The 20,174-nt window shown below is 33.6% G+C and overlaps 1 protein-coding gene and 1 pseudogene across 1 annotated transcript; both read left to right on the forward strand.

Annotated features, from left to right (window-relative positions):
- Window positions 1-2,366: 2,366 nt before the first annotated feature.
- LOC130231711 (protein arginine N-methyltransferase 3-like) lies at window positions 2,367-16,277 on the forward strand. Its single transcript, XM_056461092.1, has 8 exons — window positions 2,367-2,429; window positions 2,688-2,802; window positions 5,203-5,284; window positions 5,362-5,412; window positions 6,048-6,153; window positions 9,126-9,258; window positions 13,439-13,582; window positions 16,211-16,277. Exons 1-7 carry the CDS (start codon window positions 2,414-2,416, stop codon window positions 13,512-13,514), a joined length of 579 nt encoding a protein of 192 aa, XP_056317067.1. The 5' UTR covers window positions 2,367-2,413; the 3' UTR covers window positions 13,515-13,582; window positions 16,211-16,277.
- Window positions 16,254-20,174, forward strand: part of LOC130232635 (protein arginine N-methyltransferase 3-like) — a 62,885-nt pseudogene continuing 58,964 nt past the window's right edge.

Raw genomic sequence — 20,174 nt, forward strand, 5'->3', positions numbered from 1 at the left:
AACAGCTTGCTGTGCGTTTAAAGGATTTTAATGCACAACATGGAGGGCGAAGGAACCAAACGACGCGCAGCCTCCGCGAAGTGCATTAAAGTCCTTTACCGCACGGCAAGCGGTTGATTGTTCCGCTTATTCCATGGTCATTTGCCAAGGTAAGTTTAAAATAGTTTTGCTCTATGCAATGCAATATTTGTACGTTTTTACATATTAGATTTTCTAGTCCCTCCACTGAATCAGTTGTGACAGGCGGAGAGAGAGTTTGGGAGAAGCGCATTTATTTTGAACTGTGATCAAAATTGACTGGAACTACCTGTGCCTTTCAATGACAATAATGCACACTCTCAAGCCAATCAGAATCAAGACTTTCAACATACCATGGAATAAATAAAAGTTAATCCGCTACATGAGCAAGCAGCGGCTGTTGAGTGTGTGAAGTCAAAGTCGATAGAAATACACAAGACATGTCTTTCGTATAGTTTTGAATGGGGAAAAGTGTAACGGTCAACATGACTAATAAAGCCCCGCCTACTAGTACAAGAGCTTATCATCGAATATTATAGACTGACAGGGAAGCTCAGACCAGACATGTGCTTTACGACAGTTTAATGGTCAACAAACTCACTGGAATCTCAGCAAATACTTGCTTCACAAACGTAAAAGTATATCCAGGTAAAGCTTAAAATCTGTACTTTCAAAAAACTAAAGATTTTGGTTTTGTATTCTGTATGAAACGAACGGGAGGTGCAGCTTGTTCTGTCAAACGTACAAAATCACGTTTCGCCATCAAGACTAAGTTGTGAATTACTTCAAATGATCAGACGATCATTGAGGACGATAATGAATAGAACAGCCATAAATGAGGTTGGTGTTGTGATCTTGTACCTTTCAACTGTCCATGGGCATTAACTTCGGCGACCTGAAAATATGCAGATTTTGTTTGGTTCGGTCGTTTAGAAACAAAACCAATGACATTAATTTTATTTATGGTTCCAAATATGTAATGTAATCGTAAGCTTGGCAAACAGTTTTGGAGGGTTTGATGTTTCCCCGTTCAGACAGAATGCCCAAGCATACTGCCAGAGAGGCATTTCAAAGATGGCCGCCGAGTGAAATGACTTGCCTTAAAGCGACTTTGGTGAAGTGTCCAACATCACACTTCATTTCAACGGTACAGAAAGTACATCATCCGGGTATTTAAAGTGCGCTTATTATTTTTAGAAGGTGTAAATAGTGCACTACTTACACTATTTATACTACAAAATGGCGTGGAATAGTGCATGCAATTTGGGACGCACCTGATGACACATAGGCGTTTATAGCTCCACCCTCTTTTTAAAAGCCGGTCTCATTTGAATTTAATAAGGTGACAGTCACCAAACCAGCACAATTTGGATTAAAGCCTAAAAGGGGCTTTAATCAAAAGGTATAAAGAACTATTGGTGTGGTATTTTGAGCTGAAAATTTTCATACACACTTTAGGGGACATCAGAGACTTATTTTACATCTTGTAATGAGAGGCATAATAGGTCTCCTTTAAGCTTATGAAATATCACAAAAAGAAAAGAAAAAAACAATATGTTCTACATTATATTGTATATTATAGTATATTATAACTCTGACCCATAACATTGGTCTGTTCATTTTTTTCATGCTGTATAATTGTTTAATCCACCCAATGTGCCTTAATTTGCTTTATATTGTCATATTAAGCTTAACATATTATAATATATATTATATGTATAATATATTTTATAAAGTACCTATACATTATGTTATGCATGCATTTTTATCCATTTTAGTCCCTTTATTCATCAGGGGTCACCAGAGCGGAATGAACCTCCAATGCATATGTTTTAAGCAGCATATGGCCTTCTAGCCACAACCCAATTTAGTTTTTTCAATTGTTTTTTCTTTGGACTGTAGGGGTCGAACCGGCGACCTTCTTGTTGTGAGGCGACAGTGTTAACCACTGCACACCATGCCTGTATGCATTCTTTACAAGGAAAGGAGACAATTTTTTTCTTAATATTAATTTCAATACTACAAGAATGACCCACTTTTATCATAAAATTAGTTCAAACGTCACAGGAAATTCAATTCTCTCAGGATATTAAACAGACACGTATTTTTCCTCTCATCTACAAAACTATTTAAAACACAAGACTTTAAATATGAAAAAGTTTATTTTAAACTAGTAGATAGTGTTTCCAAGATAAATCTGGGTCATATCTAGAAAATAAATTATTTCTTATTTGTAGACTACAGTAAAAAAACGAAGAATTTGGCAGAATATCAGTTAGCGCTGTCCTCAAAACTTCATTAGTGGGGAAACAGCGACATCACCTGGCGACAAACAGAAAGTACCTCAACTAGAAATGACCCGGATGAGATAAACTCCACCTCAAGCGACTACAACATGGCAGCGTACACAGGTACACGTGAATGCTTGAAATATATTTATGTATTCACTATAACGTATGATGCTGTTTAAATGCCCCTACACCAAGAGTCGTTATGTTGATTTGAGAAAATGTAACGTTCCTCAATACGCCATTTCTACAAATCCCCGCCATGGTTATTTATAACCGTTAACCATTCCATTTGTTGTGCTTTTCAAAGATGCTTCGGTTAAGGGTTATTGGTGTGTCAATTAAATATTAAGTGTCATTTGTTAATGTTTTCTCCTTTAGATGACTGTAAGATGTGTGATGATGTGCCTGAGCTGTCGGACAGTGATGAGGAACAGTGGCAGTCGATGGAGGAGGCGTCTGAAAACACAACACTGCAGTGTTTATTCTGCGACAGGTAACAGTCAATATAATCATGCTTCCTGAAAGAAATCATAGTACTTGCTTCTTATTAGGGATAGAGTTTTTGGATTGATGTAAAGTTGGTATTATCTTCACACATATCATTTCAGAAAAGTATTGTTTGCAAATTCTAAATAGTCAACTCAAATTAGCAGGCAATGGCTATCAAAGTGCTACATTGTTCACAGTCAAATAAATAGTGCTAATGTTGTATTGAAGTCATACTTGTGATTTAAGACCAAATATTCAATAAGTACCATGGTTAACAATAAAATGAGCATGTTACAAGTTGTCACTGAACAGATGTAGGAATGTAAACCCAACTTGACCTCAATAGTTTTTGAATTGTGATCAACTCCATTGATGCCGGACATTTTGGTCACACTTTACAATAATGTATTTACAGTTTTTGCAGATGCTAGGTCACATTTCTCAATACTTGGGTCACTTTGGGCAAAACTCTTCACACAGTTCTTCTAAACAATTTTCAGCTAGGCAAAACAGTTCATTTCACATTAAAATGCACTATAACCGCCAAAACACTTTATTCAGGTCTCAAATAAACCCATTCTTCCACTAGCAAAGGTTCACAGCCGACAAACACACTTTGTCACCCACAAAACAATGAACTAAAAAACACTAACAATATGTAGCATTACACGGTGTTTTCTTGTGTAAAACAAGTATACATCTGTTTATAATTGCAATATATATTGTTTATAACTGTAATATATGTTACTGGAATGAATCAGAGGTGATGCAGAATTCCTCAATATTTCATGTCGTTTATTTATTTTAATTTTTTTGCACTAAGTAATTCCAAAATACAAGATTTTGTATACACACCATCCACTGATACAGATTGTAACAGTAATCTGGCTGGATAAACTGCGTTTTTAGATGTGAAAATATGTTTTAATAAAACATTACTGTTGTATTTTGCTGTCTGATTCAGTTTTGCATGATGTTATTGTTTTGAACATAAGTTTAACAGTTTTGAAAACAGTAAATTTGTAAATTTTGTTACAGATTTGTAAATGAATTAAAGATTATTGATTATTATTTTTAAACTGTTTAAGTAATATTTTGCATAATATTCTGTCTCATTAATTATAAGATTTTTCTAGGATTATTAGATGTAAGTATTATTATTTTAAACCATTTAGCTATCATCTGTTATCATGCCAGTTCTTTTTTATTCTCAAATTGGTAATATTGCTGCAACTTAAAGTTATTACCATCAATAAAAAAATATATACACTTTTTAATTTAAACATGAATTTTTTTCAAACATTTAAATAAAAAAGTGTGTTAATATTTTTTTAAATTAATGATAATAACCCTGATTTGATTTATTCATTCATACGTTCATTGTTCATTTATTTATTTACATTAAAATTGCATTTATATTTAGTCATTTAGCAGATGCTTTTGTCCAAAGGGACTTGCAATTAAGGAGGTATTCAATGAATTAACAAGAAGAGGCAAAATTATTTCAACATTATTCATTTATTCATTCATTCATTAAATCAGCATTCTGTTATTTGTAATTTTGCCCCAAAACTGAGACTTTGTACACCAATCAATCAGTCTGTTCAAATCAATTAATTTATACAATTACAGTACTGTAACAATTGTTTCTAGAAGCGATACATTTGTTGCGAGAAGTTAATGAGAATTATTATTTATAAACATTTACCCCTACCCTAAACCTACTTTTCTGTAATTGTAAAAACTGTAATTATTGTTGTATAGTAATTGTGTTGTTGTAATAATTAAATGGACAGTTTTCACAAGACTGTTATGACGCGTTAAACGTTACTTAAATTCTTGTAAGTTTTTATAATTAGATTTTTTTTTTTAAACGTATGAACATTTATATGCATCTATGAATGTATTTTATTATCTTTGTGCAAATTACAAAAAACGAATTACCGCTTATGCGAGGTATTTCTAATGCAGCGTCTAAGGGGCAGACTGTAAATTTGACGTTATTCTCTCCTCTGGCTGCCGTCATCAGTCTCACAATTTTTTTTTCTTTTTCTGAAAGCCTTGATGACACTATTGTGGCATTTTTGTCATATTTCTGCAAATAGGATTGTAAATAAAAATTATTTGTTGTACTCTCTGATTCTATTCGCTCTAAGTTTATCCAACAATGATGACTTCTGCTACTGAGAAACCCAGAAATATTACATTTAATTCTCGTTGACTTCTGGCTGCAGCTGTATCCCTTCTAATGTAATATCTGTGTTCCAAATCTGCCTTCTGAAAAAGTAGAAAGAATTCCTATAATTTGTGTTTTGGAGTACAATTCAAGTCATTAACAACTGTTGTTCTACATTTAAGTTGATGGTTTTTCTGTACTCAAATATCCATGTGTGATTTGAAACAGGACTCTCACCTCTGTGTCTGAGACTTTCCAACACTGCACGGCTGATCATGATGTAGATATTCCAGATCTGGTCCAAAAACACAGTAAGTTTTAAAGCTGCTGATCAGTGTGTCATTGAATTATGCCTATAAGTTAAAAACTGTTTTGTTTTCTCTTTAGAAACTTGACGATTATGGCTACATAAAGATGATAAACTACATTAGGACAACAGTAAGTATCTATTTAAATTATACATTTGTTTGGATGTGACATTTGCTGTAAAATATCCAAACATAAATTCACAGAGAAAGTATATGTTAACATTATGTTGAGACATCTGTTAATTAACCACAGAGTTATGGGATTAGAAAAATATCAACCTGTAAACATTTTTTTAGATTTTAAATGAGAAAAATAAACATGCGTTATGGTTGTGACCAAAAAACTATGCAAGTTTATAGTATGCAACATACTTTGTAGAAATTCTGTGAATTAAATTGCACAACCCAAAAGAATTAATGCTAATCAAAGGATAAGAGTCGGCTCTATAGAACAAAAATCATTGATTTAATTTTATTATATATTTTTGCGTTTATGAGGAGAAAGCTTGGTTATGGATGTGACACCTCTCCGTTATGGATGTGATAGATGTGAGATTGGCACTTGTTTGGCTTTGGTAAATCAAATATAATTGCTTGAAAACGTTGACAGGCATTTTTGAGTATTTTTAAAGCACTGTAAAATAAAAGCCTAAACCAACATCCAGAAAGGGTTTCACTGTTTTGTTGGGAAGGTTGACATTTGCATTGACCTGCTCTGAGGGTTAATTAAATCCTGACGTAGTTGTGGGTTTTTTTTTTTTTTAGAAATGCTCTGCTGAGAGTTTGGCACTGACTTCAGATGACCCACTGCCATGGGTCGGTGATGAATATATGAAACCAGTGTTACAAGATGACCCATTACTTCAGATCGGTATGAGAATATATTTTTGTCTTCTTTATAAAACAAAATTACTCTTATTTTTGATTTGTGAAAAACTGTTTTCGTATTTAACCCATGTGCATCTTATTAGCCAATATCCTATGAGTTAACCTCAAGGAATAAAAAAAAATAATTAAAATAATAATCGTAAATAATCCATTTTGTGAATATAATTTAATTTATAAAAATAATTTATTAAAAAATAATAAAATAAAAAAAGTTTAGTGTCAATGAACTTCAGGCAGTGTTGACAACCAGTCAGGTTCAAATTAGCATTAGCTTTATTATGAAAAAAAAAATTGCGTAATAAGCAATCAAACTTACAAGTGAAGCGATAAATATTATGTAACAATATAAATAGGTGGTTTCCTCCAGGTGCTCCGGTTTCCCCCACAAGTCCAAAAACATGTGGAATAGGTGAATTGGGTAAGCTAAATTGTCAGTAATGTATGAATGAGTGTGGATGTTTTCCAGTGATGGGTTGCAGCTGGAAGGACATCCGCTGCGTTAAAAAAAAAGTGTAATTTTGCTATAGGTGGATCCATTTAGTCTTTATATTTTTTCCATTGTTTAAAAGTATTGGGTTTGTTAGATTAAAAAAGAAAAAAAGCTTTTTTTTTAGACTTTGAAAGTCTATTGCTTTATTTATTTATTTAAAAAAAAAAGAGTAGTCTGTAATATTTTGAAATATCATTATAAATTTAAAAGAACTCTCAAATAGGCTCATCTTGAGTTAAACAGTGGAGTTTTATCATTTTTGAATCCATTCAGCCGATCTCTGGGTCTGGCGGGAGCACCTTTACCTTAGCTTACCATAAATCATTGAATCAAAATAGACCATTAGCATCTCTGTCAAAAATTAAAAAAAAAGAAACATTCAATAACTTTTCTATTTAAAGCTTGACTGTTCTGTAGTAACATTGTGTACTAGGACAGAGGATGGAAAATTTGCTGTTTTCTAAGGCTTAATCCCAATTCCACCCCTTAGCCCTTCCCATTCCCCTAAGGGGTAGGTGTGTCCCAATTCTCTTTAGCTTGAAGGCGTGGGTCTAAGGGGAAGGGGTAAATACCCCTTCGAATGAAGATTTTTCAGGACCACTCTCGAAACCAAGGGGTAAGAAAAAATCCAAGAAAACACCAGCTACAACGGCAGGATCGTTGCACCCGGAAGTCTGGAGGTCCACAAAATAGTATTTTTTGTCATTATTACGAATTTTTACAACAAACAACACATGTTTTAATATATTGATATCCGTGTTGGTGTTTTACCTTCATGCTTTAAAAAAACCCCGCTAAAATAAAAAACGTTAAATTTCGCGACCTGTAATCAAAACTTCTGTATAGCAGTCCCACATCAACTAACACTTGATGACACTCGAATACCATGTCAGTAAATTCTAGTGGCTGGGAGCTTTTTACACTGTTTGCTGTAATGTTAATGTTGTTTTTGTGTGTTACATAGATGAATATGGCCACTGTGTAAATGCAAAATATAGTTACGATCTTATTGCCAGATAAGATCGTTATTATAACATGATATCGTTGCCTTAAATGATTTCCTGAAGAAAAAAAACAAAAAATAGCACAACTGGAATAACTACAGCAGTCGCGATTGTCTGATCTCATATGAAGCATGAGATTGTGATGACATCTGATGATGTGTGCAGGTGTTATAGTGCTGTCCCAATTTTTAGGGGTACATTTTAAAGCCTTTCCCCTTCACACTCTGTTTCAAGGGCCAATGGGAAGGGGTAGGGGTACAAAAATAGAATTGGGATCAAGCCCAAGTTGTTATGGCTCGGAACTATACTCTCATTCTGGCGTAATAATTAACTTCAAGGCACAATGTTATTACATTAAATAACGTGAACTTGATTATTTTGTAGATCAATCTTAATACATATGTCTTTTTGCAGAGATAGTTAAAAATATAAATAGTAATTTTTTGATAAATAAATGATAAATATTTTGAATCCACATTGACAATCAAAATCTGTTTGTTTTTTTTTTGTTTATGCTTTTCTTTTGGCATTACCCCCTTGTGACATCCTCAGTGTGCTACCAGTGCATCAGACTTGTGATTTAAACAAATTGAGATCATAGTCATGTGTAGTGAAACAAAAACAACAAACTATTTTCCCCAACATTTTTAAAGGAGGCATCACAAAGATGCTGAAACTAGCACTCTATAATAGTGGTTCTTTTAAATTTATACCTCATTTTGCCAGCCTGGCTTGCATAACTTCCATGTATTTTTAACATTATTCCCCATGGTATAACCAATTACTTGCTAGTCAGTCATTATCTTTAAACAATCCTTAAAAAGAAGGCTAAAAAGATAGCTCACTCAAAAAATAAATGTCATTATATTCTCTACCTCATTTGTTTCCAAAGCTTTGTGAGTTTTTTCTTCTGTTGAACAAAAAAAGAAGATATTTTAAAGAAAGCTGAAAGCCTGTCACCATTTACTTACATAGTTGGAAAAACAAATACTATGGAAGTCAATGGTTACAGGTTTCCAACAGAGGAAAAATACTCTCAAAAGGTTTGCTACCAGAAAAAGGGAAAGTAAATGATGACAGAATTTTCTCTTTTTGGGCGGAATTATCTTTGTAATCAAGCAGAGATTCTCCACAATGTCGTCTGTAACTTTAAATAACGCAAAACTTTTATACTTCAATGAATTCTGGCTTTCAGTGTTTTATTAATTATTAGCTGAGAAAAAATAATTTTGAAAGTGATCCAAATGATATTGTTCCTCTGCATCTTTATCATTATAGCTTTGGTCTAAACAATGCTGTTACTTTACATTCACAACTAGATTTAGATCTTCATTGTTATTGTGCTTGATTTAAATGAGCCTAAACTTTTGAGTGATAATGTTTGGCCACACATGGTATGAGTAATAAACAGTGTTTTAATTGCTGTAAACTCATTAGTGCTGCTGTGTTGTATTTCATCAGACGTTGAAGAGTTTAGCGAAGCCTCATGTGGGACGGGGGGCTCTTCTGCTGCTGATCAGGTGAATGTTGAAGACAGAGTTCAGAGAGCAGAGGAAGCGTTGGCCCGTGCCATGCAGGATATGCACAAACTCAAGTCAGTACCACATCAGCTTCAAACCGTGTCCTAACAACAAGAGATGCAAACAAGATTGCAGTGATTAGCAGTTTGTCTGTCTGTACCAAATGCGATATGACAGAAACATTAAATACCAGCCACTGCACTCCCAATGAATGGTGGTAAGACTTCAAATTAATACATATTAAACCTCTTTAACATTATTAATAGGCTACTTTTCGAGATCTGAGGTGAACTGTTTAAACTCACATTGGCAGCATTTAACACTGTATAAAGCACAAAATTTGTACCTAAGATGATTTGTACCTAAGGTGATACTACTGTCTTAGTAATTCATGCTAATTAATGCTAAATAATAAGTAATTAAGCTGTGACATTGCAGAAATAAAAGCATTTCTATAATTGCCGTTGCGGATATTTAGGACAAAAACTCATTTTAACACGGTAAAGATACCTTTTATCACATTTCGCTGCACCGCGTGTTGTTTGGACACAGTGTTACTCTTACTGTGATTCAGTTGTCAATGTGTTTTCTGAATGTATAACAAAACAGCAAAACTGTGACGCAAAACAGATTTGTGACAGCGAAGCTGAGTAAACGATGACAATTTACAGTTGAGGGAACTCTTGTTTTAAAGGGCACCTATGATGAAAGTCAACCTTTGTAAGCTGTTGGACAAAACTGTGTGTAGGTTATAGTGTGTCCACAGTCATATTGGAGTGATAGAAACCCAACAAGTCTCTTTTTTTTAATTTTCTGACTTTAAAGTTGGACCCAAATCCTAGTGATTTTGTGGCCCACCACAATGTGATGTAGAAGTGAGGTTATCCCCGCCCAACCGAATTGATTGACAGGCGCCATGTTTCTATAATAACACGTATACACATGTCCACAGGACATTTTTTTGCAAATAAATTGGGATTAAATAATTGTTATAACTCTCTGTGAATTATTATTATTTTAATTTTTAATTTTTAAAGTTTTATAAGTTGAAAACGTTTTTAAATAAGCATGTTTGTAATAAACACAGTAAAATTGCTATGTAATTCCTAACTGCTATAATCACCATGGCGGCATTGGTTTCAATAAACACGCATATATAAGTGTGTGTGTGTTTGTACTGCAAATGACATTTGAGTTTAGGCATGGGCCGATATAATATTCTGATGGTATGATAACCTTGGATAAAATCATCACGGTTTCACGATATCACGGTATTGTAATTACTGCTCTAAAATATATTCTTTTAAATGTCTGGGTAAAAAAAAAAACTTTTTCCCTCTTTGAACACAATATATTTTATTTTGAGAAACATTTAAAAGTTTTTATAAGTGTTAACATGCCAGGCTAAATAATTCAAATGAATCATTGACATCAGCTGTCTTCATTAATTTCAAAACACAGATATCTTTACAATTTAAAAACGTATTTTTGGATATCTTTTCTGCTGGAGATACTGTTGTCCTGAAAAAAAAAAAAAAAAAAAAATTAAATAAAAAATCTGACATATACTATAAGAACGGTATAGCAGAAAATGTTGGCGGTTTTAAAACCTTGACTTTTACCTTAAATACAGTTATCGTCCCATGCCTATTTGTGTGAGACTCATTATTTCAGAAAGGCTTGAATAAATCCACCACAATACATGAAACAAACTTACCTAGTATTTTTTATTAATGTATTTCAGCTTCATCTGAGTCTGTCACTGTGCTGTTTATCTGAGTTAACTCATGATGAGAAGCAGACACGCACGTTGGAACGGTGGGTGGGGAGAAGCAGCTCATTTGCATTTAAAGCCACACAAAAACAGCTACAATGTATTCAGACACCAAAATGGGCAGATTCTGGAGGCTAATAAATAATCTGATGGGTATTTTGAGCTGAAACTTTACAGATACATTCTGGAGACACTAAAAGCTTAACTTACATCAAACAAACAAAAATAAATAAAGTAGCAGTGCAATATGGCTGTAGCACTGGTGGGAGGCGTGCATTGAAACGAGGCCGCAGGCCAATGCCTTAGCATCCCACCAGTGCTGATTACAGCCATATCGCACTGCTACTCCTGTGATATTGTGTTTATACAACAGTTTGACGGCATAATTGGTGTATATAAAAAACAAAATCAAGCACGTAGAGTTTAAAAAAACCTTTGTATTAGGACTACTTCGACCATTCATTTACATCTGCAGCTGACGTCAAAACAGTTGAAGCCGTTACTAATTCACCAACGTCACTTTAGAGCTAGTTTTTGAATTATTCTCAAGCATAATGTCTAAAGTGATGACAAAACAGGTGATTTTTGGGTGTTCGGGGATAACACCGTCGAGAACCGAGATTGGAAAGTAACTGAAATAAGGCTGTTATAATCTTCTGAGGCAGGGGTACCCAAACTTGGTCGTCCTGCAAAGTTTAGTTCCAACCCCAATCAGACACACCTGGGCTAGTTAATCTAGCTCTTAAGCTGCGGTCACCTTGACTTTTCGAAAACGCAAGGTCATGCTACAAGTTTTGCAGTTCGCTGCATTGCAAAGTTCAAGCTTGGTAAACTCTGACCTGCAAATCGCATCACTTGATTGCGTGAGACCAATCAAGGATCAAAACCTGACCTCTCTGGACAGAAATTTAAAACATGGACCAATCGCTCACTTTTTAAATGTCTAATCATCTTGTTTATTCCCGCCCGTTGTCACAAGTGCCGTGCGACAGAATTTTGCACACACAAACTGTAGTGTGGCCGCAGCTTTACTAGGCTTTCTAGAAACATCCATGCAGGTGTGTTGAGGCAAGTTGGAGCTAAAATCTGCAGGACACCGGCCCTCCAGGACCGAGTTTGGACACTTTTGTTCTAAGGGCTTATTATGTAGTCCTGTCACCATCTTGTGGATAGACACCGTCAACCATCTTTGGTCAGCTCAGTATTGCAGGCTAATGGCCGCTGTCCTCTCAGAAATTATAATATTTAAAATAGGCACTTTTCTTATCAATAACTGCCTAGTTGCAATCTAAACAACTGCATTCTCGACTAAAAAAGCCTCAAAAGTACATTATGTTGCCTAACAGCAGACTATAGATTGTAACTGTAGAGTGTCCTCTGGTTGTTGCTGAATGTGGGCGGAGTAATACAGAAGAGTGAGGAGGCTGTACAAATGCTGTTGCAGAATATCACACGGCTATCAGCCAATCAGGTTCAGAACCAGACAAAACTGTTCTATGTATGTGTGTGTGTAATATATACATATATATATATATATATATATATATATATATATATATATATATATATAATATATATAATATATATATATATATATATATATATATATATAGATATATATATATATATATATATATATATATATATATATATATATATATATATATATTTATTATTTGTTTTAGCAAAATACATTTTCAACAGTTTCAATCATTTATCAATCGCATATGCTTAAGAACAAAATAATTGAGAAATTAGTTTCATGACAATATAAGGTATAAATTCAGAAACTGCAGAGTAATTGTAAATTTTATATAAGTATATAACTATATATATTCAGATATTTTCGATGCTAATTAGGTTACATTTAAACTTTACTACTACATAATGTCAATAGATGGTATTTATGAAATATGGCATCATTAATTTGAAACATTTTGTATTTATTTACAGATATAATTTAAAAGCATCTAAGTGTATTTTTTGTTCTCTTTTAAAACAAAACTTAAACACCCTGGAAAGGGACTGAATTTTAAAGAATTAAGAGATTCCCATGTGAATGCATTAAGATTTGTGTGTATTTTTTTGTATTTAATCAAAATACTATGTAATAAGTAATTAGAAAAGTAATTTAAATTCAGTTGTAATAAATTAATTAATTACTTTTCAGAGGTAACTCACCCAACACTGGCCCTCATGACTAATTTGAAAGAATGCCCCACCACGCAACTCCTCCAGAAGTGTAATATGTCAGTAAATCCAGCAGGGAGCAGCATAGAGTTCGGATTTCAAGCTTCTGAAAATGGATAGAGGTGCAAAAAAAGAGGCGGTGCAGTAGAAGTTAGAGATGGGGTAAAATTCCACTGCAGTGGTTAAGATTTGACTGAGCGCTCACATGCTGGTGCACGTGTGCTGGCGGACTGACCAAACCTTACTCTGTCTGAAAATATATTTAATGTGTGTTTGTTGCATTGCCCTAGATTGTTGGCACAAGGTCTAGTGCTGAACACAGACACAAGTCATGGCTCTTCATGCTCAGGGCCATCGCCGAGTTGAGAGAAGATGAAGACGAGGCCTACTTTAGCTCTTATGGCCATTACAGCATCCATGAGGAGATGCTGAAGGTAGGTCTGTCCTCATCTAACACATATTTGAACAGAAGGTCACAGTCAGCGCTCACTTTGTGCAAAAAAGAAAGAGAGATGCAGCGGTTCACCCTATGCAGCAGATTTCTTTAGTTTGTTTACGCAGAGTGCACTTTTTGAGATTTATGATGAAGATGTCATTGTTGGACTGCAGTAGGTGAGGAGGTTTGGATCATCAGCTCTCCTACTGCAGTACATCCTGGAGAGAGGGTTAGGGATTGGTGCCTCCTCCGACTTCCATTAAATGCTGGTTTGCGTCAGAGTCGAAACTCTCTGCAGAGGAGAAGGAGAGAGGTGTGTGGGTGCAAACGCAAGCGATGACGCCGTTTACAGTCCACCGTAAAATAGAAATGCCATTTACTGTCACGAGTCAGATGGCACCATCTTTAACTCTTTTAATAATAGCGCACAGTTTCACTTGGCAAAGAAGTTAAGGAAACTTTTATCATTAGCTACATTGAAAAAGGAGTCTTAAATAAGTGTTTTAAAACTTTGGAATATCAAATCTTTCTGGAATGCGAATGGAGTTTGAAAAGATCAGATGTGAATGTGTTAAATCCTACTGGATGTTTTAGGAATCATTCTAATACGCTGATTGATTAATATTGATGTGGAATTATTAATGTTTTATATTGTTATCAGTACGTCTTTTTTTGTAGAAATTGTTTTTTATGGTTGGTTTGAACTAAATTGTAAAAGAGCAGCATTTATTTAATGTAGCTTTTTAAAAAATAATGTTATTATGGTCTTTGATGTCACTTTTGATCACTAAATAAGTTGTTCGCTAGTTAATGTGTTTTAAAACTTGGTCATGTACAGTTGAAGTCAGAATTATTAGCGCCCCTTTGATTTTTTTTTTTTTTTTTTTTTTCTTTTTTTTTTTTTAAATATTTACCAAATGATGTTTAACAGAGCAAGGAAATTTTCACAGTATGTCTGATAGATTCTTTTCTTCTGGAAAGATTCTAATTTGTTTTATTCCGACTACAATAAAAGCAGTTTTAAATTTTTATTAAATCTATTTTAAAGTCAAAATTATTAGCCCCTTTAAGCTATATTTTTTTTAGTCTACAAAACAAACCATCATTATACAATGACTTGCCTAATTACTCTAACCTGCCTAGTTACCTAATTAACCTAGTTAAGCCTTTAAATGTCACTTTAAGCTGTATAGAAGTGTCCTTACATATCTAGTCAAATATTATTTACTGTCATCATGGCAAGATAAAATAAATCAGTTATTAGTAATGTGTTGAAAAAATCTTCTCTCAATTACAAATTAATTAAAGGGTTTTAGGCTTATGAAAAAAAAAATGTAATAATTTTTTCCAAGTTTCCGAAAAAAAAAAAAAAAGAAAAAAAAAAAAAAAAGAAAAAAAAAAAAAAAAAAAAAAAAAAAAATATATATATATATATATATATATATATATATATATATATATATATATATATATATAATAATATATATTTTTTTTTTTTCAGACTTTTTTCCATGCATACTACCAATTAAAAAATTATATTGAATAAAATTAACAATATATATATATAGATATATATATATATATATATATATATATATATATATATATATATATATATATATATATATATCTATATATATATATTATTGTTAATTTTATCAATATATTTTTTAATTGGTAGTATGCATGGAAAAAAGTCTGAAAAAAAAAAATATATATATATATATATATATATATATATATATATAGATATTGTTCATTTTATTAATATAAGTTTTTTAATTGGTAGTATGCAGGGAAAAAAGTCTGTCGCCTCACAGCAAGAGGGTTGCTGGGTCGTTGTCATTTCTGTGGGAGTTGCATGTTCTCGCCGTGTTTGGTGTGTTTCCTCCGGGTGCTCCGATTTCCCGCATAGTCCAAGACATGCGCTATAAGGTGAATTAGGCAGCTTAAATTGTCCAAATGTGAGAGTGTATGGGTGGTTTCCCAGTGATGGATTGCAGCTGGAAGGGCATCCGCTGCGTAATAATTTGGCGGTTCATTGCGCTGATTAATAAGGGACTAAGCTGAAAAGAAAATGAATGAATAAAAGAAAGTGCAGTGGGGGTGGGGTAGTTGAACCAATATAAATGTAACACCCCTCATCGAGATTGTAAATAGCTTCCGGCATCATGTATGTTTTCTGGGTGGTACTTAGTCTGATTGGCAGGTTAATTAGCCATTTCTGGCTGAATTTCTGCTGGCAAAGCAAGAAGTGTCAGGGTCAGTTTCATTTAATTTTTCATCTCCCCTCCCAACAAAATCGCCCCCCCCCCCTCTAAAAAAATCATTACCAGTCACACATCTCTTGAATTGCTTTCTAATTCAATCTTGACTCTGTTAAAAAAATGCGATTTTGATTTCATGCTGCTTAACAATTGTTAATTTGATTTCCAGCGCACTCCTTGACTGTCAGCTTTAACTGCAGATCAGCCGTTAAAATTAAATTTTTTGCTCTGAATGATTGGATGGTGTTCAGCGATTTTTCTCTCTCTCTCTGCGATGGCTGCTCTCTGTCTTCTTAATGGAAAGCAGAATGGTGACACCGTGTCATTACTTAGGACTTGCTTGTCTCGTTTTCCGACAGGACAAGGTGCGCACTGAGAGCTACCGAGACTTCATGTCGCAACATGGATATCTTCAAGGACAAGGTGTGTATGAGGGTCTTGAAGCCCATCACTTGGGGGCATTTTTAAGTGTTCTGGAATATGGCAATAACTGCAGTGACTGGCTTGATTTAAAAAAAAAAAAAAAAAAGGGTTTCTAAAGTATCAACATTTATTTTCCAATGGCCACACCAACATTTTTCGTTGCTCCATTGATAGAAGAATTTAAAAAAAAAAACCCTTTGAATTTTTTTTTTTTTTAATATTTCCCAAATTTATATAAATTTAATTATGTTTAACAAAGCAAGGAAATTTTCACAGTGTCTATGATAATTTTTTTTTCTGATGAAGTCGTATTTGGTTTATTTCGGCTAGAAAAAAAGCAGTTTTTAATTTTTATAAACATTTTAAGGTCAAATTATTAGCTTATTTAAGCAATTTTTTTTTGATAGTCTACAGAACAAACCATCATTATACAATAACTTGCCGAATTACCCTAACCTGCCTAGTTAAGCTAATTAACCTAGTTAAGCCTTATAAGCTGTATCGAAGTGTCTTGAAAATATCTAGTAAATATATTTACTGTCATCATGGCAAAGATGAAATAAATCAGTTATTAGAAATGAGTTATTAAAACTATTATGTTTAGAAATGTGTTGAAAATCTTCTCTCTGTTAAACAGAAATTGGGGAAAAAAATAAACAGGGGCTAATAATTCAGGGGTTGAATAACAAGATTGCAACTGTGTATATATATATGTTTACTTGCACCAAGATCTATCGAGACGTTCATAGACTTCCTCAAGGACAAGATGAGCATTTTTAAGCATTGTCGACTGGTGCAATGATTAAAATGACACGGCTGATTTAAAACAAACACACATTATTCCCAGCTGCAGTGTTTTAAAGGGGTTTCTTAAGTGTCAACTGCAGTGGGCTGATAACAGGATAATAGTGCTTCCACACACACGCGCACAACATCCACCACAGCTCATATACAAACCATTAATTCTGCGCTGACATTGGCTAGATCAGCGTTAGCCGAACATGGATCCATGCACTGAGCTGAAAAAAGAAAGGTTTGTGGGTCGAATACAAGCAGCTTATCTCAGGCCATCGTGGTCCAGCCAGTGGACTTTGGCAATAAGGGTTCGACCCTGTCAGTATGATGAATGCCTCGGGTGCATTATTACACATCTGCACGCTCAAGATGGCGCAGACAAGCTGGCATAGCGAGGAAAGGTTACTTGCTGCTCTTTAACCCGCAGGTGGTGCTTGAGCGTGGCTGTGGGACAGGAATCCTCTCCATGTTTGCCGCCAAAGCTGGAGCCAAGAAGGTCATTGCTGTCGACCAGTCCGAAATCATTTACCAGGCCATGGACATTGTCAGGTGAGTCTGAAGGAATGAACTGGTTTGAGGATGTTGAGAAAGGCCATCTGGGGTTGAGTGGTGATTGTTTTTAGTAGTTTTCTGCATTAGGACGACTCTGTGGTCATCTTTGGCATCTTATTCTAATATGAAGTTCTTTTGCTAGAGATTTTAGGCCTCACTATTCAGTCTTTTTTTTAAGACCAATATTAGTTTTTTTTACATGCCATTCCAAATCTTCTTTACCCCATTGATCTTCTGTTTTATAACAACCATTTTTTTAGATTCATTTAATTATATATATGTTTTGGTTTATTTTTAATTAGTCATGCCAACAGTTTTACTGACCTCAACATATTTTAGAAATCAACATATTTATTTGTTTTTATTTTTGTTTGAAGTATTTATACTGTAAATTATAATTTAGCTTTTTAACATTTAGTTTGTTTGGTAGCTTCTGGCACATTTATTATTATTATTAACATTATTATTATCATTTTTATAAGTAGCAGTAGCAGCAGTTGTAAATTGTTGCTAGATCAGATACGGTTGCAATCGGAAGTTAACAAGAATGATTTTTATTATTTATAAAATTTCCCATTAAGGCTGTCACGGTGGCGCAGTGGGTAGCACAAATGTCTCACAGCAAGTAGGCCGCTGGTTCAAGCCTCGGCTGGGTCAGTTTGCTTTTCCGTGTGGAGTTTGCATATTCTCCCTATGTTCGCGTGTGTTTCTTCGGGTGTTCCGGTTTCCACCACCAGTCCAAAGACGGGGTTATAGGTGAATTGGGTAAGCTAAGTTGTTTGTAGTGTATGTAGGTGAATGAGTGTGTATGAAAGTTTCCCAGTGATGGGTTGCAGCTGTAAGGGCAATCCGCTGCGTGAAAACACATGCTGGATAAGTTGGAGGTTCATTCCACTGTGGCGACCCCTGATTAATAAAGGGACTAGCCGAAAAGAAAATGAAAGAATTAATGATTTCCCATTGATTGTATTTTATTAACGTCTACCCCAACCCTAAACCCAACCGTGACACTAATGTAAAAAGAGTAGTTGTACAGAGTATTATTTATGTTATTAATTAAATTACCCAATAAATGTTATTTGCGATTTAATTTTGTAGTCAAGCTTCAGCTCAATAATTTATAGCTTCTTACTTCTAAATGCAGTGAGTGTTCGTTAAACATTTATACATTTATTCGAATTTATTTTTTAAATATTTATGAAGGAAACACTCAATTTCTCCAAAGCAAACAGTACATACAAATAAAATGACCTTACCTTTCTTTAAAAAAGTTGAACTCAAACTAGGGAGATTTATTTACAATTAAAAAATAATAGTTATAAAAATACAGAACACTCAGCAAAACTAATATGCTGAAATAACTTTGAAATTGTACTTTGCTGTTGCTTGTTACTAGATTGAATGCCAGTAGCAATACTTTCAGTTGACTTTTAGCAAGATACTGATCACTCATTGTGCTCACTAAATTGTCTAGTAAGACACATTTGCAGGGGAAATTAAATAATACAAATATATTTCTTATCGCAGCCTCTTGCAATTTAGCTAATTGCAACGTATCAAACGATTGCGATTTGATTTTGATTAATTGCACAGCCCTAACCCCAACCCTACTCCCAACCATTAAAGTACTGTAAAAATATTAATTGTTATACAGTGTGACAAAAATGATGGTATATTGACGTGCATAGGTGCAGCTGTATCCTATCTAGACTTTACAGAAGTAGAAGTAGTAGTGAAAGTAGTAACAGCAACAAAAACAAACAATTTTTTTGATTAATTAACTTAATAACATTTAATTAAATATTAATTATATTTTGTTATTATTATTATTATTATTATTGCCATTCCAACATTTTGCTTAAAATAACCTACCCTGTTTACTATTGGTTTGGTCAGTTAGTCATTTTACTTATATTTTTTAAATTTATATTATATTTATATTTTATTTATGTATTTATTTAACTTATTTGTTTATTTTATTTATTTTTTCATTTATTTTAGTTATTTATTTATTTAAGTTCCAACCATGTGGATTCATTTATTTTAAATTTTTTCATTCATTTTTTCATTCAGTGTTACATTTCAACATTACATATGGTGCATGTGATCTGTAATTTTAACTTAGATGTGTATATATATAGTTAAAGTCAGAATTATAGCCTACCCTGTTCATTTTATTCCCCAATTAATTTTTTCAACACATTTCTAAACATAACAATTTAATAACCTATTTCTAATATCTGATTTATTTTATCTTTGCCATGATGACAGTAAATAATACTTTACTAGATATTTTAAAGACACTTCTATACAGCTTAAAGTGACATTTAAAGGCTTAACTAGGTTATTAGGTTAACTAGGAAGGTTTGGAATGACTAGGAAATGCTTTGTTCTGTAGACTATCGAAAAAAATAGCTGAAATGGGCTAATAATTTTGACCTTTAAAATGTTTTTAAAAAAATTAAAAACTGCTTTTATTCTAGCCAAAATAAAACCAATAAGACTTTCTCCAGAAGAAATAAAATTATCAGACATACTGTGAAATTTCCTTGC

The sequence above is a fragment of the Danio aesculapii genome, chromosome 7 (genome assembly GCF_903798145.1).
Source record: "Danio aesculapii chromosome 7, fDanAes4.1, whole genome shotgun sequence".
Taxonomy (NCBI): Eukaryota; Metazoa; Chordata; class Actinopteri; order Cypriniformes; family Danionidae; genus Danio; species Danio aesculapii.

What these genes read in the sequence shown, in the direction of transcription:
- LOC130231711 (XM_056461092.1), top strand. An exon ending in TAAACTACATTAGGACAACA is followed by an intron (nt 5,413 to 6,047) that starts GTAAGTATCTAT and finishes TTTTTTTTTTAG; the next exon opens with AAATGCTCTGCTGAGAGTTT. An exon ending in CAGGATATGCACAAACTCAA is followed by an intron (nt 9,259 to 13,438) that starts GTCAGTACCACA and finishes GCATTGCCCTAG; the next exon opens with ATTGTTGGCACAAGGTCTAG.